The sequence below is a fragment of the Melozone crissalis genome, unplaced genomic scaffold (assembly GCF_028551555.1).
Source record: "Melozone crissalis strain CALT ecotype California unplaced genomic scaffold, PUWL_Pcris_2 ptg000068l_1, whole genome shotgun sequence".
In the NCBI taxonomy this organism is placed as follows: Eukaryota; Metazoa; Chordata; class Aves; order Passeriformes; family Passerellidae; genus Melozone; species Melozone crissalis.
Genome location: NW_026535846.1, coordinates 7,906,961 through 7,930,146, shown reverse-complemented (window position 1 = coordinate 7,930,146; position 23,186 = coordinate 7,906,961). Strand labels below are relative to the sequence as shown.

The following is a 23,186-nucleotide window of genomic DNA, read 5'->3' as shown; positions in this document are numbered from 1 at the left end:
TCCCTCAAGCATCCCTCCCGCCTCCGAGCATCCCTCCCGCCTGCCCGAGCATCCCTCCGCCCCCGAGCATCCCTTCCCCGAGCATCCCTCCCGCCCGAGCATCCCTCCCGCCTCCGAGCATCCCTCCGCCTGCCCGAGCATCCCTCCCGCCCCCGAGCATCCCTCCCGCCCGCCGAGGCGTTCCTCAGCTCACAGCTCTGCCCTGCCTCGGCCTGACAGCTGACACGGAGCAGCAGCAGGTCCTGATATGATGGAGAGTGCGAGGAGCTGCCTCAGAGGACAGGCATTCCATGCGTGCCCTGCAGTCCCCGGTGAGCAGGAGAGCTCGCTGGCAGGGGTCACTGCTGCCCCGGCTGCGTGCGGGGTGTGCAGTGCCTCTGAGCCTGACAGGGCCGGTCTGCGCTCCAGCCCGTCGGGGCTGAGGCCAGAGATGCCCCGGTTCCCGTCCCTGTGTCCCAGGGAGGGCACAGCTCCGGCAGGAAGGCCCTGTCGGGGTGTGAGGAGCCCTCTCTGCTGCACAAGAAGATGCATCCGTGTGTCCCTAACCCACGGCTCGAGTGCCACACAGTCCATGGAGCTGCCTGGGGCATTTGGCAGAGAAAGGCGAGCTGTGCCGCCGGCGTGGCGACCGGCTGGCTGCTTCTCCGTCCTTCTCTCAAGTGTTTTTTCCTCTTTCCCAGTGTGCCTTTGGCCGGGCCGAAGGGCGTTCCCGTGCCTGCACCTTTGCCGGGCGGGAGCGCAGGGTCAGGATGGGATGGGCGTGTGGCAGATGATGCCGGCTGTGAGCTCCCCGCTCCCTGCCTTGGCTGCATTCTCACCGCTCTCCATTTTCTCTGTGAGATGCAGGAGAGGGGAAGCACCACGGAGCTGTTTGCTGTTGCGAGGAGCGTCAGGGAAATGAAGCAGATCTCTGGTGTGGGCGAACGTCTGACAGTGAATGCAGCCCCAGCAAGAAGCCCCTGTCAGGCTGCTCGGTTGCCTGTGCCCTGCTGTCCCCACCAGCCCATGTCCTCCCTGTGGGCTGACTGGGCAGGCAGCTGAGGCCATTGCTGCAGGCCAGACTTCACCAGGCCACTGCTTTATCTCAACCTGAGCCCATCAGCATCAGCTCTGCAACCTCAAAATCCCAGGAAATGGCCAATGCTCAAGCAATGGGATCACAGAACAAACCAGCTCCTGGGGGAACTCTCCCATTGAATCCCCAAGCAAAAGAGAGAACATGTTCATTTTAGGAGAAGCAGAGAAGAAAAGCAGCAACCCTCAGCCCAGAAGCTGCTGCCCAGTGTCACTTGAGCCACTTTGTGCCCAGATGCCTCAGGGCATTCAGATGCTCTCCAGCGATTTTGTGTTTTGACACTGCAGATGCAGGCTCAGAAGCCAAAGTGCTGAACTCCAGAGGGTGTGTGTCTGTAGTAACACACACACATTGAACAGCAGGGACACCCAGCTGGGCAGCTGTGTCCCAGGGAGGCTGCTGCTCAAAGAGGGGGTCAGGAAGGGCTGTGTCAGTAGGAGCTGTCACTTCAGTGGACATTTTGGGGTTGAATGGCCTCAGCTTTACTAGAGGCTTGCTATTCCTGCTGGAGAGATGGACATCCTTTGACTTCAGTTCTCCCAGCTCAACATCCATCTTCAGCAAAGGATGAAGAAGTCAGTAGAGCCACCAGGCTGTCAAACCAAAATCTCATGCATGGTCACCTATTCCTACTCTACTTGGGGACTTCTTGTCTAAAACCAGCAGCAAAAGGAAGATCCTTGCAGACACAAGGTGTTTCTGGCTGTGCAGCATAGGAAAATCTTGCTGGATGTGGTGTCTCCATTCACCCAAGTCATTGTCACTGTTTTGAAGGCATTTGGAAAGTGTGAGTGCATGCAGCTCTCCCCATGCAATGGCAGAAAGGGAGCAGTGAAGGGGAGGCTCTGGGGAGTGTCCCACAGAGAGCCATGCTCCAGAGCCATCCACACAGGCTTGGAGTCCATCCATCCATCCTGCTTCCAGATCAGAGCTTCAGCTTTGCCTCCATGTAGTGTCTGTGTCTGTCTGTCCCCAGGGGAGCACAGCTGCTGGAGAGCCTGCACACTGATGAGATCCACACTCAGAAGTTCCGTGTGCAGCTCTGAAATCAAGAACCAAGACCATTCACAGGCATCTCCAGCAGCATGGGGACTGATCAGGGACCAGCCCCATCGGTGTCTTGGCCAGGAGCTGTGAGCTCCTGCACTGCCTCTGCTGGCTCTCTGCTCTGCTCATCAAGTTTCCCAAATGTGCTGATGCAGGGTCCACACAGCAGCACCAGGTTCTCCTTCCCTGCTCTGCCTCGTCAGGTGATTGATTGACCATATTCCTGCTGCAACCAAAGCAAAGAGCTGGAGCCTGTCTCCTGCAGCACAGACCCACCAGAGGCTCAGGAAACGTGGAGCCAGAGCATGGGATGTGCCACCCTGTCCTCCACCCCACACCTCAGGAGGGTGAGGACAAATCCCCCAGGTGCATTTCTGTGAAACAAACGAGCTCTCCTCCTCTCCTCGCCATTTTTATAGAAACAAACCAAGCTTGAAGGCAGAGCCTGGCAGGCCAGCTGCTTTCTATCTGGAGTGCTGGAGCTGGGGGAACGTCACTGAATCTTAATGGCATCAGGCTGGACAGAGATCAGGATTCTGGTGGCAGAGGCAGTACTGGCACTGTTATAAATAAAGCAGCCATGATAACTGCTCATGAAGGTTTATGGTCTTTAGGATTTGGAGGATCAGTATCAAGCTACGCTGAGAGATGTATTATCCTCAGCATTGGTAGGAGCTGGGGGAAGTGCAGGGGGAGGACAGTAAATGAGCGTGGGTTTGGAAATCAGCCATTCCTCTTGTGAATCCAAGCGTGAGCCCTTGGAAAGGTGCTCTGTGCTGTGTGCTGCCTCCTCTTGCCTTGCTCAGGGAGGGTTAAACCGTGCGGGGCTGCAGCAGTGGCTGCATTTCAAACCAGTCCCTGCCCTGTTGCAGGAAGCAAGGATTCACCCCAGGGCAGCACCTGGCAGAGCCCTGCAGGCACCAAGCACCTTGTAGGAGTCTCGCTGCCATTGCACCTAAAAATTATTCCAAATATTGAGGCTGAGGCAAAGCCTCCTGCAGCCTGTGGCCTGGATAGCTGTAGGGGCTGGCAGTGCTCAGGTACACCAGTCTGTGCCCAGAGCACTGGCATGGACACCATCCTGCCTGGCCAGCTCTGCTTGCCCAGCCTCACCACCAGCTCCCCACCTGCACGTGTGCAGGAAATCAGCAGTGTCCTGCCAGGCTGGCCCCCCTTGAGGGGTATTTTTAGACCAGATCATTTCACAGCCTGGCCTAGAGCAGACTGAGGGAGGAGCAGTGGAGAGCAAGGAGGGGGAGACATATCTGGGTTTATTGCAATCCCACTGTTCATTCCCTCCCCTTGGCACACGCTGCACAGCTGTTTCCCCTCTGTGCAGGGGTAGGTTTTGCACAGCTGAGTCTCGTGGGGTGTTTCTGCAGGAAGATTTCGTAAGCTTTAGTGCTGCGCTTCTGTGGGAGCGCTCCTGCCTTCCTGATCTGGCCTAGAACATGATGGGGTGCTGAAACACTCTCCCAGCCGCCTGCTCTCCCTCACACCATGGCAGCCCATGGCCTTGGGGGGAGCTCAGCCCCGCCGTGTGCTCTGGCAGTGTGGGTGTCCGGGCCCTGCGGCCTGACCGTCCCTGCCCAAGCCCTGCACTCAGGGTGAGGGGAGCTGGCACATCACCCTCAGCACCGCCACCACCCTCCAGGGCTTGTGTTGCTGGCGTGTCGCCCGTGAGGAAGGCAGGCAGGGCTGAGCCTGCCCTCAGCAGCGGCTCCTCATCCCGCTCTGAAGGTCACCTCGGGGCTCCCGAAGCGGCCGTGTGGGGACGGGCGGGTGGCGGCGCTGCGCCTTTAAGAGGGCCCCGTGCGCGGGCCGCGAGCCTGCGGCACGCGCGCTGATTGGCCGGGCGGGCGGCGCGCGCGGCGGGGGCGGGGACAGCCATTCACAAATTTGCCAGCGGCTCCTCCTCCCTTAAAGGGGCAACGCCGGGCCGGCCAGGCGCGCTCCTCCCGTGCACCGCGGGCACCCGTGGCTCCAGGGGACACCGGCACCGGTTTGTCACCCGCGGCTGGGCAGGTTTCCCCGGCGGGAAGTGTGTTCTGGGGCAGCACTGCCCGCATGAGGCAGCAGCATCCCTGTGAGTCACTGGCCGTGGGCGGTGGGAGGTGCGGAATGGGCTTTGCTCCATCTGGAAGGGGCAGATTGGAGCAGGGCTGGCATGGGGAAAGGGGGAATGCGTGTTTCCCACGGAGTTCCCCTAGTTGTTCCACAGGCAGGGTGGGAATAATCGAGGAAGGGACATCGCTGAGCCCTGGATGGGGAAAGGTCCCTCTGGGCAGGTCTGTGGTGCCCAGGTAGCCCCAGGTGTGGGCAGAGTGCTGCTGAGCCCTTTCCTCCCTGTCCGAGCCAGGTGTTGACCCGCTCCAAGGAGACAGCCTGTTCCTGCAGGGATGGGCTGGTGAGGAGCCCTGAGAACCAGCCCGTGGGGCTCTGTGGCCCCAAGGTCATTTCAGCTCAGGCAGAGGCAGACAGGAGATCTCCATAGGCGTGTACAGCCCAGGCTGCGTGTGTTTGGCTCCCACTAAGGCTGATGTATGTGACCAGACCCAGGGACAGCCTGGGACTGGTGAAGGATGCAGGGAAACAGGATTTCTGGTGATGTCACACTAGGCACAAGCCTATGTGGTACAGTACCCAAAAAACAGCAACCAATTCTCTAAAAGACAGTGAGACTTCAAAACACCTTGCTGTGACCCTGGTGTGGAGTGGTGAAGTGGTGCCCTGGTCACAGTGTCCAACCTTCCCTCTGCTCTGTCATTTTCTGGAGGAAATGAGGCACACACAGGAGTGAGCACCACAGGCTGTGGGTAATTGACCCAGCGCTGTAATTGCCGTGCCCTTGCAGCAGCAAGGCTCCCCCTGCTGTGGAGGAAAATGCATCAAGGCAGCCACAGCCAGCCCGTGCCTCCAGTGCCCCAGCCCAGGGCAGCAGCATCCCTGCCAGGCATGGGGAGAGCAGCTGTGGGCATTGTGAGGCTGTCAGGAATTCCATACAGCCTGCTGCATTTGGCTGTTATTAAATAACGCCTCCAGGCTCTCCTTTACAGGCAGGGAGCCTGAGCCCTGCTGGAAGGGCCTGCTCAGGTCTCCATCACTCCTCTCCCCTCCCCAGAACACCATGGAAGATGTTTAGTTGTCCATGATGTGAGTTTGCAGAAACCAGCCAATGGAGCCTGTTATAGACTCCTGTGCCATTGCTGCCACAAGCAAGGGTGCAGCAACTGGGCAATGTATTAGGGATCTTTAAAAAAATAAAAATGGTTTTGCCCTGGAGGAGAATAATTTGTTGGGCATCTGTCCTGAGAGTGCTGAGAGCTATTGGTCCCTTGGTATGGCTGGTGATTGTTATCCCAGCTGCACTTTTCCCAGTGTGAATTGCTGCTGGTGGCAGGAAGGAGAAGCCATGGAGTGAGATGTTTCTTATGCTGCCCCTTCCCACCCAGCTGTGAGTGCACAAACCCTCCAGTGCTCACAGGAGCCTCCAGCCCAGTTTGCCCACAGCAGCTGTGCACCCAGCCCTGCAGATCACCTCTTCAAGTTCCAATTGAGAAGCCTCAGGCCCAGCAAATGGCAAATTCCTGCTGGGTGGGGTCTGTGTTAGTGCTGAGGAACTGCCAGACTGAGCCAAGTTCAGCTGGTCCCTGTCTTTGCTGCTCATCTCCTCCTAGCCTGCCCACACAGACACATTTCCCTGGGCTGCATGTGTTGGGTGTCTTTTTGCAGGTGATTGTGATGGAGAAAGGCACCTCCCCCATGAAAAACTGTCCTCCCCTTCCTCCTGAGCATCCCTAAAGCCTCCCTGTCTGCACCCAGACTCAGAGCAAACCTGAGGCTTTGGTTCCCGTGGCAGGACCCAGCTCCTGTTGGGTGACAGTCAAGCCCTCACGTGGCTGCTGTTTCTGCAAGGAACTGGCTGCCTTCAGCCTGCTCCATCCTCCCACCCCCTGCTCCTGGCAGGGCTGTAGGTACAGCAAACATCCCCCTGCTCCAGGCAGGGCTGTAGGTACAGCCAACATCCCCATCCTGGCAGGGCTGTAGGTACAGCCAACATCCCCATCCTGGCAGGGCTGTGGGTACAGCCAACATCCCCATCCTGGCAGGGCTGTAGGTACAGCAAACCCTCACACTTGCCTTCCTCTTCCTGCAGGACTTGATGCGAGAGGAAGGCAGCGGCAGCAGGGGCTGAAATGCGGTGACACCAGACCAAACGTAGCTCTGTGCCATCTCTGTGCCATCTCTGTGCCATCTCTGTGCCTTGTAAATAGCATCATCTCCGGGGATTTCTTGACACTTTGCTGAAATTAGCACCTGTAAAAGGAGCAGCTGCCAAAGCAGAATTTAAACAAGACGGGGAGAATACCGGGAGGAAGAGGGTAGAGAATGAGAGAGCTCTTGAATCACTTCCCTCCATGAAGGCACCTGCCTGGAAACCAGCTCCCATCTCCTCTAGCCCTGCTCAAAGCTCACATTACTGCAGCAAGATGCGCACAGCTGCCTCAAGGGCTGGGCACTGCGCCTGCCCTGCCAGCCACAGGCCTGGCCCCCAGTGCAGGTGCCCACTTCACTTGTTCTCCCAGCAGAGCCACCTCCAGTCCCCAAAATGCCACCACTCACTAAACAGGCTGGAGAAATACAGAGTGTGGATGCCCCTGGCCAACCAGCCCTGGCCTCCTCTTGAGCTTGATTAGGTATCCCAGATCCTGTGCAGCATTAGGGAACGTTGCAAGCAGGCAGCAGCAACCATGGATTGCTTTTTTCCCTTTTAATTGAGGTTAGCAGGTGGCACATGCAGTTCATTACAAATGCACAGGAATGAAACAACTCTCCTGGCAGCTGAAATGGGAAATGTGGGGTTTGGGATGGGGAGATGTCTGTAGGTAAGGAAGGGCTGTAAAGAGCTGTGGCAGCTGAGGCACAAAACCCCTCTGTTTGCATCTGGCAATGAGGCACTAAGAGATAAGAGAGCTGGGGGAAGTGCTGTGGGGTGGAGGCTGCAATTCTGGCCCTCCGGGGCTGGCACTGAGGGTGCTTCCCATGTGGGCATGGATGGCTGTGAAGGCTGCAGAGCTTAGGGAGGACCTGACACCTTCCTTGTGGAGGATGCACCAAAAAAAAGGAAAAAAAATGGGAAGGAAAAAAATCAAAGTAAATGCTTCTCTTTATTGTTCACCCAGCTCCTTATTAAAGCATTTTTCTCTAACAGCTCTTGTCCCTTGCTTCCGCACTTCCTCCCTGAGTGAATGCCTGTGTCCTTGCCTGCCCCATCCCAGGACAGTGACAGGGGGTATGTCTGGGACAGGGCAGCCGTGAGCAGCTGGGGTGACAAATTCTGCTTCTGCAGCTCCCTGGTGCTCTCCTAACACCCATCAGCCTCTTGCAGACTGGGGCTCCTGCCTGAGCTTGGCCCCAAGATGGCTCTGGGGAAGGCCATGGCAGTGGGTGGCCGCTGCAGGGTCCCTGGAACCTGACCATGCCATGCGGGAACCACAATGGGAAGGAGGTTTGCAGTGGGGTGGAGCAGTAATTAGCCATGCCCAGTACTGAGCACATCTCACTGATGAAGTTATCTCAGAGGTGCCAATGGGTGGAGACCCAACAAGGCATTCACGTCCTTTTGTTCCCATGGGGGAGACAATGGCCACCTGGCTTTTTTACAAGGCTTTTTGTTCTACTTTGGAGCAGCAACCCTCTATCTCAGCTTCAGTCTGGCCCCAGTCCCTCCTGCCATTCCCATCTGATGGCACGAGGATGGCCCCAGTCCCTCCCTCCCTGCTGGCTCTATGGTGTGAGAATTAGGTGGAAGATCTGGAGATAATCCTAATTTCTTAAAACCTGAAGTGTAAAGTCCTCTCTTAAAGCCAGCACTGCACACTTTCCTGCCATGCACTCAAACACTGAGTTTTTCATTGATTAGTTCAGAACAAGCTTGCTTTGCTTGCAGGCATCCCACACTGCCCTGGTGAGCTCCTGGGCTCTGCAGTGCCCTGTGGCACTGAGCTCTGCAGTGGAAACACTGGTGTGCAGTCATTGGCTTCATCTTGGTGCACCTCTTTGGTCAGTGCCACAGTGCCCCTGGGGCTGGTCAGTGTCCAGAGAGAGCCCAGGGCAGCAGCAGGGTGAGCCAGCAGCAGGGTGAGCCTCTCCTGTGGAGCTGTTCCTGAGGGCCCAGCAGCACAGCTGTGCTGTGCTTGGGGAGCACAGATGCTCTAAACTTGCTTGTCCAGGGACATTATGACTGTCCTGAGCCTGCAGCAGGGAAATCTCAGTGTCTGAGCCACTCCAGCACCCTGTGGCATTAAGCCACCTTGTGATTGAGGTGATGTGAGCAGTCTAGAGACAGTGACATGCAGGAGCATGGTACTTGGGGGCACCAATGCTGATTATGGGGTGTCTTCTGCCCCCTCCCCTTCACCCAGAAGCAACCATTTCACTTGGCTGCTTGGGAGCAAGCCCTGCAGGAGCACCTCTGTGCGCAGAAGTAATTTTGCACTGCAGTTTAAAGAGCTGAAGGAACAAGGAGTGGGCATTTATCTGACCAGCCATCATGCACTTCCTCCTCCCACAGCCGTGGTCCTGCCAGGGTCATCTTGCACCAGCTGCAGGAGGCCAGGAGGAGCCTTGCAGACCTTGGAACCTGAAATGAGGTGTTGCACCATCATATCTTGTGGCTCAGCTTGTGACCCCCTCCTGCTTGTGTACACAGTGCACAGTTCATTGCTCTTCTACATATTTATGTGTCATTCTACATATTTATGTACCATTTCTTTAAAATAGTTTTTCACCCACCCTAGTATTTTTTACAACCTTTGAGCATTAAGAGGCCTGGTTCAAGTTCTAAATGGTCAGATGTGGGGGTTTGTAATGGTTTTTCTCTCTCTCTCTCCCCATCAATTTATCTGGATGGCTCTTCTGAACTTCTTCCAGTCCTGCACTTCTTTGCAAGAGGTGAAGGACTCTGAGCTGCACTGGGAGCAGCACCCCTGCCCTGCTGCCCCAGCAGGCATTTCTGCTCTGCTTTTGCCATCCGCTGATGGCAGTAGGTGGAAGGCCCAGCAAAGGCCGTCTATAAGGGGTTTCTATACCCTCAGTGCACCTGTGGCTCACGGGGCAGTGGCAGCATCCCCAGGGTGCTGTTCTGGATGCAGCACATGTAGTAACATTTCCAAAAAAGCAAGGTGACAACTGATGCAGAGGTGCTGCTACCAGCCTAGCTACCAGCTCAGATCTGGAAAAATTATTTCCTACTCCAGTGCGGCCCGCAGCTGGAGCAAAGTGAGCCCCTTTTGGCGTCCATCACAAAGCTGGCAGGGCTGCCACGGCCGCGCGGGGCTGGAGGAACCCAGCGCTGCCCAGGGGCTGCCCGGTGCTCCGGGAGACGGCTGGGGGCAGCCGCAAGGTGATGAGTGAGGAGAGCAGCATCCTGCCATCCTGCTCCTTCCCATGCCGCCTGCGCGGGGGCGGCGCGGCCGGGGCTGCCCGGGAGCGGGGCTGGGAGCGGGGATGAGCGTGGGGATGGGAGCAGGGATGGGAGCGGGGATGGATGCGGGGATGAGCGCGGGGATGAGCGTGGGGATGGGGCTGAGCGGCGCCCCCGCCGCCGGGGCGGAGCGCGGAGGTTCCGCCGGCGCGGATTGGCCGCTGCGGGGGAGGGAGGGTGAGGGATGCTCCGCGCCGCCGCAGGTGCCGCGGTCCCGCACCGAGCCGAGCCGAGCCGGGCTGAGCCGGCCCATGCAGCGGAGCGCCTCGGAGCTGCTGCCCCGCGCCCCGCGCCGGGAGCGGCCCCGGCACCGAGTGGCGTTGCGGACGATGCCGCGGCGCGCCCCCGCGGAGATCACCGCGCTGTAACACCACCCCCCTCCCTTCCTCTTCCTCCTCCTCCTCCTCCTCCTCCCACGGGGCCGGGGGCGCCGAGCGGGCGAAGAGGCGGCAGGCGCGCCTTGCGCGGGGCGGGGGCCGCTGCCGCCCCCTGAGCATCCCTCCCTCCCTCCTCCCTGCCTCCCTCCGCCCCTCCGCGCCGCCTCCCTCCCTCCCTCCCTGCCGGCTCTATGGTGTGAGGGCAGCGATGCACAAGCACCACCACTGCTGCAAGTGCCCCGAGTGCTACGAGGTAACGCGGATGGCGGCCCTGCGGCGCATGGACCCCCCCTCGTACGGCGAGTGGCAGCACGAGCAGTACGGCTACGGCGGCTACGGCTCGCAGACCCTGCCCGCGCCCGGGGGGGCCGCGCCCGCCGCCCGCGGCAAGGCCAAGCTGGGGCCCCCCGCCCGCGACCCCGCCGCGCTGAAGCCGCCGCCGCCGGCGCCGGGCAAGAGCGCGGCCAAGGTGAACGGGAGCGGCCCGGGCTGGTGGCCCGAGTGCACGTGTTCGAGCCGCGACTGGTACGAGCAGGTACGGGCCGGCCCCGGGACGCGGCTCCCCGGTGCGGGACGCGACGGGGCGGGCGGCGCTCGGGGTGACGCGGGGTTCCCGGCGGCTCCCGGCTCCTGCAGCATCACCCCGGGGGCGTGAGCAGCCGCCGGGGATGCCGGGGATGGGTACCGGCGGCGTGGCTCGGGTCGGGTCGGCGTTGCCGTGGTTCGGGCTGGATGCTGCGGTCCTGCCCGGCGCGGGAGCCCGGCACCGGAGCAGCATTCCCGGGGCCGAACGGGGCCGAACGGATCTTGCTCGGCGCCAGGTGGTCGTCGGGCGTTGATGTATTTTGGACGCCCCGGCTGAGGTGCTCGCCGCTCGCGGTGCCTGAAGCCCTGGCAGCACCAAGGGCATCCCGTCGGGCTGTGTTTGGCAGGCATGGTGCGTGCTGCCCGCTGGGCAGCCTCGTGGGTTCGCGGTGTTGCTTGCCAGCGCTCCCAAACTGTCACCCACTCTCCATTGAGTTGTGGTTTCCTCGCTCTGCTGCTACGTCCCTGCTCCCCGAGATTATTACGTAACCCTGCTCTGGTCGCTGGCGTGCTGTGTGCATTCTGCCCCATTTCACTGCCTCCATTTCTTCCCACACATTCATTTTATTAGTGTTCTCCAGGACCCATTCTCGGGCTGTGTCTCTCTCCACTAAATAGAGAGACCAGTCTTGTTTTGAGCCCACAAGTCAGCTTAGAAAATGGTTGGATCTTTTTGCAAAGCATTAAAATGGAGGCTAGACCCTGCCTGAAAAACAATTTACCCTGCTTGAGAGAAAGGCATTTCACTTTGCTTCTTCTGCTTCTTTCATTCATTATCTTCAAACCTCACATGATTTCTTATTGATCCTTCTAATTATTATTTCAAGATGCTGTAGCAGGCAGACACAGGGGAATCAATGGGAATTCTCTCCTCCTCTGCTCTCGGCAAACACAACCCTCTTCTTCCCTTCCTCTGTTTCTTCTTCATTACTGTCTGACTGTAGCTCTGGTTGAAATAATTAAATTCATAGCTGATAGCTCAGATTATATTTACAGAAGGCACCAAAAACTCCAGCCACCTTCCTATGAGCCTGGTCCTGCTTTCTCTCTCTTTGTATCAAAATCAGCCTCAGTTCTCTCTCGCCTGCTGATTCCTGGCAAGCATTCTTCCATCTTTCCTCCACTATCTCTTTCCTTCCCTCCATCCAAAGCAGCAAGCTGGGGGAGCAGAAAATCGAAGCATGTTTGCTCCCTCCTTTCTGCTCCTGCTTGCATGAAAGGTCCGGCCCAGTATTCCTGGTAAGACGATTGCAAGCAGCGTGAGAAGGAAGTGATGCCAGCTGCATTGCTGCCGTGGCAGCCTGGGCAGGGGAGCCTTTCATGTTTTTGCAATGGTGGAAGAGAAATCATTGTCTCTTTGTGGTGCTGCCATGGAGCTTGGGCTGCTCGGAAAGTCCGCGTTGGGAGTCTCTGCTCTGCCTTTGCCTTTCTGATGATGTTTAAAAAACAAAAAAAAAAGGAAAATCAAAAGCTCCTCACGGCATTGCCAGCAACAGAGGATGCCAGTGTTTGAGGCTGTGTGAGCATAGCAGGGTCTGCATGTAGAATATGACGTGTGTGGTGTGTGCAGTGCCTGTATCAGAGCAGGCAGCCGCTCCCCGGTGTGGAGCAAATGAATGCTGTGAGTAAAGCCTGCAGCAAACGCCTCAGCAACGCTCTCCTCCTCATCCTCCTCAGCCAAGGCGCCTGAGCCCCCAGGAGTCCATGTTCCTCCCAGCCCAGGGGTGGGCAGAGGGACAAAAGGTGGTGACATGGAAACATCTAGGCATGGCTTCTGCCCGGGCAGGCAGGTCCACTTGGCTCTGGGAGGCCGGGAGGTGTTGGGCTCTGGGTGGATTTGGCTGGAGGCTGCAGATGCAAAGCAATCTCCTTCACTGGCTGCCTCCGTTTCCAGGAGAGCCTTGGCTGGAGGCAGGGCTGCCATTTTTCAGGGCTGCCCCTTTAAATGAGCTCACTGTCCCTGAAAGCACTTCCAGCAGCTGAGGTGGGAAGGGGTGCACAGGCCAGGAGGCTTTCCCAGGTGAGCAGGGATCTGTTACCCTCCTGGGGAGCTTCACCAGCTCTCATTTAAGCGTTTTTCCTCCCCTTCCTTCTTCGTGCAGGCAGAGAAGCGTGTGCTAGTGCTCTGACATCAGAAACGTGCTCCCAGTTGCCTATGGTGCTGTATGTTCTCTGACATCATGGCACACTCACACAGCCAGAGCAGCTCCACGGCATGTGAGACGTGCCCACACGTGCTGCCCAACACACAGCACGGTCCCAGCGTCAACCTGCACCTCCTCCCACGTCCAGCCCCCGTCTGTTCTCTCCTCCTGCCTCTCCCCTTCTCTAGGACACATTTTAGCTTGCTCAGGCAATGCCAGTAACTGAGAATCCCTGATCCTCACCACAGGGAGGGAGGAAATCTCAGAGGTCTAGGTATCTCACATCGTTTTTGCTTTGCTTTTCTTCTCCCCCCTGAGATGTCTCCCATTTCTTTTCCCTTATCTATCCCTGTTCCCTGCTCATTAGTTCCCAATCCCTGCGCTTGATGTCATTGCTGTCCTCCATTGTTCCCATCGCTATCCCTCCCACTGGCCCTGTGCCCTCCTTGTCCCCCTTTGCTGGCTGGTGGGGAGCTCAGTTCCTCCCTGCCAGGCTGGGGTGACAGGAGGACTCCTGGCTTTGTGGGAGGACCAGCAGTGTGATCCAGGGGAGCATCCCTGATGTGCAGCACTGCTCAAACCCTCCTCTGCCCTGCACAGTGACCCCACAGCCTCTCAGGAGAGGGTGCTCAGCTGCCTGCCCATGCCCAAGCCCCTTCCCCTGCCCTGCTCCAAGGGCTGAGGGTCCTGAAGCAGCACCTTTCCCTCCCACAGGGAACGTCCAGCCCTGAGTCTCAGCTCACTCTGAAGACTCCGGTGCCAGGCACAGTGACCAGAGCCCCATGAGGGTCTCAAGGGTGTCACCAGCATTTTCGTGTGCATTTTGGGTGGCTGGGGCAGGGGCCAGGGCAGTGCAGCTCCCTGGCATGTGGTGAGGAAGTGCCCCCAGGGCTGCCCCAGGTTTACTGGCCCTGCTTGGCCAGGAATGCCAAGTCCTGCTGCCCCCTCTCTGTGGTCCCTTTCTCCTCTTGGGGTGGTCATTGCAATGAGACCTTGACCACCTGCAGATGCCCAGAGCACACCAGGCTTGTGTGGCCTCCACCCCTGGCAGAAGTGTTCATGGGCAGGCAGGAGGAGGAGTGGGACAGCTCTTCCCTGCCCACCCTCAGCAGTGAGCATTCACTGATTTTCAGGCTGGTTTTCAATGCACAAATGTTGCTTGTTGAGTTCCTCCCATGCCCTGGGCAGTTACTGCAGTAGGTGAGCACAGGACAGCACATCTTGGCCTTTGCTGAGCCTTCAGATGATGCTGGGCTTGGGGCTCCTGTCTCTTGGGGCAGGGGGAGGAAGGAGCCTTGGAGAAACCGTGGGGGTTCAGACCAGGATCCTGAGTGATGAGCAGGTATGGCTGGAAGGAAGGAGGGAGGGAGAGCACCAGGGGGGCAGGCAGGGAGCCAAATGCAGGTTGGCTTGTGGGAATGAAGGTTGGCTTGTGGGAATCCAGGTTGGTTTGTGGGAAATGGCTGAAGCCCCAGATGTTCCCTGGGGAGGTGCGAGGGAGGGTGAGAGGAACAGGGTGCCGGGGACATGGAGGCAGTGGAGGTGGTGAGGTTGGCAGGGTGATGTTGCTATGGCTACTCCCGTGCTATTCATAGAAGAAATTAGCTAAATCTTTGCACTGAAACGTGGAGGAGGAGAGAGGAGGAAGGCGTTCTCCGTGTTTGGAGGGAAGGAGAGAAGCCAAAACAGGAAGGGGGTGAAGTTTTCCTTCTCTTCTCTGTGCCTGCACTGTGGAGGGGCATTTCAGGGGAGCACCACTGCCTGAGCTGCCCAGCACCGGCAGGATGGGAGGGATGCAGACAAAGAGGAGCTGTCCCACGGGAAAGTCCCCCTGCAGAGCTTCCACACAGAGCCCCACGTGGCAGGATGAGTTCTGTACCGTGCCAGGAGCACAGGAGACATCCTTTTAATTAAAGACAGCCAATCTGTGAAAGGTATTTTTGGCAACCTAAATGTAGATGCAACTGTAGTGAAACTTGTCCTTTGCGTCTGGCTCCATGGCTGAACACAGTGCTTGTCTGTTCCTGGCCCATCCACCTGCTCAGCCCCTGCTCTCTGGCCACTGGTGGGGCCCCTGTCCTCCCTCCACCCCCAGCATCTCTTCCAGCATGTCCCCCTGCCAGCCGGAGTCCCAGAGAGTCTTCCCTGTCCCTCACTCCCCATCACACTCCACTCCCTCGTGAGAGTTTGATTCCCCTTCCACAGACCTGTTTGTCACCTCCTCACTCACGATGTGTAACTCTGCGTGTCTGTTCCTAATATATCCCCCTCCATCTGATCTCACCTCTCAGCTTGCTTCTTGGGCATCTCCATCTGGTGCTCCTGCCGTCATCACCCAGCTGAGTTGCTATGAGCAGGCGCTGAGCTGCTCTGCTTCCCCCCAGCCCAGCCTCGCACCCACCCTCGCCCCCACCCTCGCCCCTTGCCCCCTGGCAAGAAGCTGATTTTCCCCGTGCTTTTGATGTTCCTTTCCTGCCCCTCAGATGAAATCAAGGCCTAGATAATGTTATTTTTTTACAGTCATACCCCTTTCCTGTGCCTCTCCTGGGAAAACCTTGGCACACAGATGCTGAGTGAGCTGGTTCTCCTCACCCGCCCCGGAGCATCCCGTGTCCTGCTGTCACCCATCCCCTGGAGTGAGGAGAATCAGATGTTCTCAGTGCTCCTTCACTGCTGAATTCATTTAGGAGTTAACAGCTGAGGACATTTTTCTCCTTAGCTTATTGATTCACCTGTAAGGTTTCCCCCCTTTCTTTGGGCACGTGAGTCCCTTGGACAGGGGCTGCACCCTTGTGCTTGTTGGCTTTTCTGACTCATCCCTTTAATGCAGTAAGGGATAATGCTGGAATTAGAGAAGTGAGTTGAAGGACTGAGCTTAGCTCTTCTCCAGCTGGATTACTGAGTGCTGCCTGCCAGCCAGCCCAGATGTGCAGACTGCAGCCCCAGAGCTGTGCCTGGATGCTGGCTTTGGGGTCCTGAGCTGCACAGGAGAGGGGCTGGAGCTGTGTCTGAGCTGGCTGTGCTAGGGGTGCAGCTGCTGCTCTAGAGGCAGGGTCTGAAGCCACAGAAGTGGGAGAGATCCCATCAATGCAACCTGTAGAAGAAGAGCAAAGTACCTGCCAGAAATGGGAGGATGTGGCCCTGCCACCCTGCTGGAGGAGGAGGAGGAGGTGGAGAGTGCTTGGTGAGGCATGCAGGGCCAAGCGCGGGCACGTTTCAGCAGGGGTGTGTGCAGTGTGGAGGAAGTTGCTCCTGGAGAGGAACCTGGGGGCAGCAGGAAGCCCATCAGCCTGCACTGTGACAGCACTGCTGTCACTCCTGTAGGAGGGATGTCCATGCCCCCATGGCTGTGCTTTCCACCGGCTCTTCACCACCTCTGAATCTGCCTGAGCCCAGTCCTGACCAGTGCCAGGGATCTGCTGGCCATCCTCAGGTGTGGGTCCCATGGGGGTTGGATGAGAGGGAGACCCAGGGACAGCTGTACCAGAGGCCCAGCCCGGTACCCTGGCGCAGGGAGGGTGGGAGGAGGCAGCAGGAGCTGTCACTGTCACTGTTCCTGGAGAGCTGCCTTGTTCGGGTAAGCCCCTCGGCACGTCCTGTGCTATTATGGGAGGAAAGAAGCTTCCGTTCCTTCCCGAGCTGTGAATGCTCATTTAGAGAGGGGAAGTCATTAAGACTAATCAGGAGTAATCAGGGCCGTGCTGATGTGCCGGGCCCCGCTGTGCACAGCCCGGTGCAGGATGCTCTGCAAGGGGACCTGGGCTCTGGGTGCCAGGAGAGGGAGGTCCTGCCCCGCTCATGTGGGGATTGGGGGGCTCTGCCACCCCAAATCCTGCGTGCAGGCAGGAGGGACAGAGAGCCCGGGGCTCAGCCCGGCAGCTGTGATGCAGGGATGGGTGTAAGCCCTGCTGGGAGATTGTGCCAGCACTGTGGGTGCAGTGGGCTGTGCTAATGCTCACAGCTGGTTTTAACACATGCAAAGATGGGATGATGTAGGGAGTCCTCAAGGGCCCTCGTTGTAAATCCAGCAATATGCTGTGAGCATGTATCAGGGACTTAAAGATGAAAACTTTTAATACAGTGTTTAACAAGAATTTTCAGGTATTCAGAATACCTGAATTTGGAATGAACTCTGCAGTTTAACTTGCAGAGCTTGCTCAATGGGGCTTGCGGAAGGGCTGTTCCAAGGGTGTAATTATTTTTGGGAACATGCAGTGCTTCAGAGCACCCCAGACCAGGCCCTAGATACCTTCTTGTCACCTTTGTATTAACTAGAATTTTTCTTGAATCTCTGTTGATGGATCTTAGTTTGCTTTTTTTCCTACAGAAACAGGTTTCTTAACACTTGTTAACTGGGTGTGCACTAGAACTTACTGAAAAGAAGAAATTAGGATATTTGAATCCCAGGAACCAAAGAAATCTTTATTTTAACACTGTTCCTATTCTCTCTTTTTCCCCTATACATATGTATTTGTCTGAGAGGAAGATAAAAGCATGTGACTCTTTCGGATAATAACAACTCTTCCTGTGCAAAAAGGAATCAAGTAAATTTTATTTGGTACCGCCAGGATAAAAGAGAAGCTACTGAAGTCCAGAAGCTCTGCAAATTGGGTCACTTATTTTAGTGGGCTGAGCCTGGAACAGGATGTCTAACTTTCAAGTTTGAACACCCTGGCCTTAATGGTTTCTAAATGGAAACTTATATTTGACAGAGCTGCTCTTTGGGAAGCTTTCTTCCTGTGCTGCTACCGAGTAAAGGCTTTTTCCCAGTCCCTATTTAAGCTACTCTTTAAAAAAAAAAAAGGCACCAAAACAAAGATTAAACCTTCAGTAGCTGCTTGTGTTCACATTACACTTGGGGCACTTCGGTGGCTTTGCCAAAGCTCCTTGTGAGCAGGGACCTTTCAAGTCCCGTGTTCCGTGCTTCCGGCTGGCCACGGCGCTTTGAGCCGGTGCCGAGGGGCAGCCGTGGGGCAGGGGCAGTGCAGCCCCAGAGCCTGCTCCTGCCCCCTGAACAGCCCAGCTCAGCCTGGAGAGAAGGGCTGCCCTTGCTTGCAGGCCACCAGGCTGGCTGGGAGCCGAGCATGGGGAGGGAGGCAGCAGCTGGCACCTGGCTGGATGGGACTGGCACAGGGTGCGGGCACCTGCAAGCTCCAAAGTCAGCCCAGCATCCTTCCCCACATCACTGGTGCCATGTTTTGAGCCGTGCAGGAGGGCAGGGGCCAGGCTCAACCTGTCACTCCCCTTCATGCAGGCACACTTGTTGGGTCGTGTCCTCCCCCTGCCCAAACCATGTCAGCCAACAGGTTGCTCTTGCAGGAGATGAGGAAAAATGCAGAGAGAATTCCTTTATCCAGCCCAGTTAAAAGCAAGGGTTGTTCATCTCTGGCCTAGGACTTCTTCAGCCTCTTAAAGTTTTCATCCTCTGTTTTCTTTTGCTGCCTTTCCCTGTCTCCAGCTCTGTTGATGCTTCCAAGCAACCTCAGCAACCTTTACATGGTGGCCACCATGTAAAGCTCAGGAAAGAAAAGAGAGATGAGCACAGGGATCTGTGAGGATGGGACCAGCCCTGGGACCAGCACCTCTCCCCTTGAGAGTGGAAGGGTTAGGTCAAAGCATGGATTTGGTCTTGAGATGTCAGAAAAGCCCTGCATCTCATGGGGCAGCTGGGAGCAGGCTTCAGTCTGGGGAGGGATGTGCCATGCTTTGCTTCCTACAGGAGGACTGCGAGGTGGCTTCTCTGGGCACAGCCAGGGGAAAACCAGGGGGGTCTCTGGGGGGTCAGGGGCAACCTGGAGGGAAGATGCCAGCACCTCTCTGCTCTACACACCTGCTGTTCAGAAATGGCAGAGCCAGACTCTTCCCCTCCTTGCCTCAGGGAGCCTCAAGAATGAGTTTCTGTGTGGCCTTGGCCACAAGTTCAGGTTGCTGGGGAGGAGCTGTGTCCTCCCAGGTGCGGTGGGAGCCACGTGTTGGGCTCTGGCTTGGGGCAGGAAGGAGCCCAGCATTGGTAAAAGCAGCATCTGGGCACGTGTGGGCAGTCAGGCTGGCACAAAGCAGATGAGTGTGTCAGGGCTCATCAGGGTGAGAGCTGAGCAGGGGCTCTGTGTGGGCTGTGCAGGCAGGACCTGAGCTCGTTCCTGTGACATTGATTCAGCAGCTTGGTGCAAACCCACTCCCCACAGGATCCTGTTGTGTCTGGGCATCCTGCAGCACCCTCAGCACCCCGAGCCTGTACCTGCTTGTTCACAGCCAGAACTCAACAGGGCTGGGTCCTGCCACAGAGCAGCTGCTTCCAGAGCTGGAAATGCACAGCTTTCTCCATGCTTTAACACCCTTTAAAAAAAAAATCAAAGCAGATGGAGCTGGACTACAAGCAGCTCAGTGTCAGCCCTGATTAGATAATTCTGTTGGGCATTTCCCCACTTGTGACCTCTGCTCCTGAGAGCTTTTAAAGGGATGTAAAGATGGAATTTCACTTATCTTCAGAGCCATTTCCTTCTGAGCACTGCTATTATACCTCAGATGATATGAAACAAAGGATATTAAAAGACAGATTGAATTTTCACTCTGATCCAGTCTGGGGAAACAAAGGAGTTAAATTAGTGCTTTGCTTCTCATGCAGCAGACCAGTGTCTCAAGCAGCCACTATGTCCTGCACATTCCTCCTTGCACCACACATGGGACACCCCACTCTCCTGCAGACAGCAGCTCTGTGTGTTTGGCCTGCTTTGGAGGCTGCTGTTGTTCCTGTTGCTGGTGAAGATGGAAATGTGTTTATCTGTGATCACAATCCAGTTGCCTTGTCCTGGGACGCCTGTAGCACGTGTATTTTGCCTCCAGCAGGTACACATCTCCTGACCTCTGTGGGCTGGCCCCATGCTGGTTTTATGGAGGATGTGAAGCTGGAAAAGCTTTGGGATCTCAGTTCTGGAGACATCATCTTGGACTTTCAGTTCAGAGTCTCCCTGCCCAGCTCCTGTGTGCCAGCCCTGAGAGCAGTCCTGGGGAAATGCCACAGGGCAGGACCCAACCCTCAGCAGCAGGCTAGTGAGCCTCCTCCATTTGCATGTAATTGCAGCTTTTCTTTTGCTTGGAAGTTTTGGAAAATCATCATGTTTTGCAGTTCCTACCTTTGTGCCAGCAGATGACAGCAGTAGAACTGAGGTGAGGGGTGATACCTGTAGTTGTTTGGGGCTTTGGTGATCCCAGGTGACTGTGTTAGTGTCACTGGGCTGCCACTTTGGGCCCAAGTGGAGCCCAAATAGCAGCAGTCCCTCTCAGATCACTACCCAGAGGGGATATCTAAGGGTGCTTCTGAAGGGCACATCCTGTACCTGAGATTTTTTCCAACACTGCTGGCCTGCTCCCTGCACGTGCTGCAGTGGTACTGCTGAGCCTGTAGAGGAGGAGACATCCCTCCTGCCCTGCACACAGACCCACAGCCTCCTCCTGGCTTCAACCACAGAGGCAGCTGCCCCAGACAGGCACGAAGGTCTGCACAGGGAGCCAGTCCCTCTCTGGGGCTGCCTGGGGCAGATTGCTGCTCCTCCATCAGCTCCTGGGCTGTGGCTGCCACCAGGACTGCTGTGCTGAGCTCAGTGAATGCAAGGCTCTGCTCCTCTCAGCCCCGTGAGACCAGAGAGCTCTTCAATCCTGACCTTCAAACTTCATCCCCCTTCACCACGGTTTCCTTTGACTCCTGTTGCTGCCCAGATTTTCTCAACAGCTGTCCTCTGCCTCGCTGGCTTTGTGCCCAGATCAATCTCTCTGCAGCTGTGCAGTGCCCTCCTCACTGCCCAAGGTCCTCCTTGAGTCCCTGCAGCCTCCATCCCCTGAGACCAGGGGCCTGATGGAGAGAGTTCAGGGCACCTCCAGCTCTGCTGACATTGGTGGCACTTGGACCTCTTCTATTTCTATTTCTACTTCTATTTCTATTTCTATTTATATTTATATTTATATTTATATTTATATTTATATTTATTTATATATTTATATTTATTTATATATTTATATTTTTATATATATATATTCTATTCTAAATCCCCCCAAGCGCAAACAGGGCTTGGTAAATAATATTGTGATGAAGGGGTTTAGATGGAAGAGATCTGACAGCCGCCATTGAATGTGGGCTGAATGCACAGCCCTGTTCCCTCTCCTCCCTGTATTGCAAGCCCCTGCTCCTTAGGGCATAAATTACTTACCCTTCCCTATGGAACTGAAGGCATGGTTAATTCACCAGCACGTTCCTGCTGCCCAGCAAAAAATTATGACTGTCTCTGTCCTCCCCTGGCTAGCAGAGCTGCTCAGTACCTCTGCCTGACTGGTGGAGGGAGGCAAAAGCTTTTATTTTCAGGTGCTCTGCTTATTTCTGAGTTTTAGGTCTTATCTGTCTCTTCAGTAGGACAGGCAAAGTGCAGATATTGAAATATTTACAAGTGGAAGTCAGAACTAATGCTCAAACACCTTTGGTGTAGTAGCTGGAATAGCTGGCTGCAGAAAGCAAGTGGGGATTTCCTGGTCTGAGTTCCTCCTGACCATGTGTGACTTTGTTTTAGAGCAGCCACTCACACTGGGTATCTCCGGGGTCCCATCTGGAGCCTGAGTGGTAAATTGTGCTCCTAGCAGTATTCTGAGATGTAAAAAATCACTAGTGTGGAATGGCTGCAAAGGATGCTCGGTGCACAGGGAGCAGGCTGAACAAAATATGTCCTCAGGGCTCACCAGTGTGTGAGAGAGGCAATGTGATGTGTGATTTTTGGGCTATTATTAATTCAACAAAGAGTGCAGTGGGGCTCAGTGGAAGACTCAGGCTGGACCTGCAAAAGCCTCTATAACATTATTATATAGAGCACTTCTCCCTGGGAGGGATCCAAAGCATCATTTGTGGATGTGAATTCTTTTTATAAATCATGGGGCACATGATGGGCTACATTCACTTAGGCTGCCTCTTTGCATCCTTCCTGGAAACTCATCTAATAAGAGCTGGCATCTGGGTGTTCAAACCTTGATGTGTTACCGGTTGTTAATTGCTGGCAGTAGAAGTGCTTCTTTTCTGCCTTGAAATGTGGAATCCCTTCCTAGAATTGCACTGGGGACTAATAAAAGCCACTGCCAGGTTTAATATATTCTATCTCTCAAATTATCTGGATTAAATACAAGGACTGTGTACTGCCAGAGAGGGGATATTCCCCATTTAACATTGCTTCTGGGACTTGGAGATCCCAAGACACTGGACCTGAAAATTGTGATTCTCCTTTGTGTGGAGGAGGGGTTTGGCAGGAGTGCTTGGAAGCGGTCATATTTGCCTGAGTTAGAGAATTAATTGCCATAAAAACTATGGTTTTGTAACCAATAGTTACAGCTGCAGGAAAGATCAGAAAGCATCTGAATAAATCAAATTAACTACCTCCTGCTCCATCCATATGAGAGCAGAACCTTCCAGGGCAGGATTTAAACCACAGGCTGGTTGGTCCTTAACTCTCTCCTCCACTAATTGAGGAGAGTGAATAGTCAGAAACAGGGTCAGCTAAAGCAGGGCACGGTGGGGCTGCTGTGCTGGGGTACGGGGGAGGCTGGTGTGGCATTCACAGGTGCTCTCAGTCAGGGATGGGCAAACCCAGACAGGAGCGATGAGGAGGCAGCTGGTTCCTGTGGAAACATCACAGATCAGAGGCTGTGGGGCCGTGTGGTCCAACACGCTGTTAATGGGCAGGCAGTGGTGCTGGTGGTTGTTTCCCTAGCCCACCTTGCCCGGCTGGTGTTGGTGATGCCCAGGCAGGCTCACTCCCCCTCCCCGGTGGTTCCTGTCTCACTCCGCTGCTCTTCTCCTCACGAGCCCGAGGATGATGAAGCGAGCTCCAGCCCCCGCTGCCCTTCCAGGCTTGCCCTGCTCCGCTGTGTGCCGGGGGGAATGCCAGCCCTGGATCTGCCTCTGGCTTTGCCGCTCCTCCCTCATTGCCAGCGCCCGGGGAGGCTCCGGCAGCCCCCGCCTTCAGCAGCGGCGGCGCTGGACAGCTCCGGGGCGGGACCCTCACCGGCCCGGCCCGGCCCTGCTCCTCCTCCTCCTCCTCCTCCTCCTCCTCCTCCTCCTCCGGCCCCCCGTTCCGTCCCGTGCCTCCGGCCGGCCACCCTCGTCCCAGATCGCCGGCCGTCCCACTCCGGAGGAACCCAGGTTCCTCCGATCGTCCCGTCCCGTCCCCTCCCACCCCGGTTCCTCCGACCGTCCCGTCCCGTCCTTCCCTGTCCTTCCCCGTCCCTTCCCGTCTCATCCCGGTTCCTCCGACCGTCCCGTCCTTCCCCGTCCCTTCCCGTCTCATCCCGGTTCCTCCGACTGTCCCGTCCCTCCCGGTCCCGTCCCTCTCTCCTCCGGCCTCCCCATGGTTCCGGCCGTCCCGTCCTGTCCCTCCTTCGGCCGTCCCTAATCCCCAGCCGTCCGGTCCCGTCCCGTCCCTCCCCTGGCCTCACCCGCC

At 56.5% G+C, this 23,186-nt stretch overlaps 1 protein-coding gene across 8 annotated transcripts in view; it reads left to right on the top strand.

The window, feature by feature from the left end:
• DLG3 (discs large MAGUK scaffold protein 3) overlaps positions 1–23,186 on the top strand; it is a 78,328-nt gene that overhangs the window by 15,274 nt on the left and 39,868 nt on the right. For 2 of the 8 annotated variants that reach the window (XM_054289857.1, XM_054289859.1), the window contains exon 1: positions 10,145–10,520. The exons of 4 other annotated variants lie outside the window; for them this stretch is intronic. In XM_054289857.1, coding sequence (XP_054145832.1) covers positions 10,194–10,520 — 327 coding nt within the window. In that variant the 5' untranslated portion in view covers positions 10,145–10,193. Of the gene's footprint in view, positions 1–10,144; positions 10,521–23,186 lie in introns of those variants that run through there. 2 more of the 8 variants (XM_054289860.1, XM_054289856.1) reach the window with 1 other exon arrangement.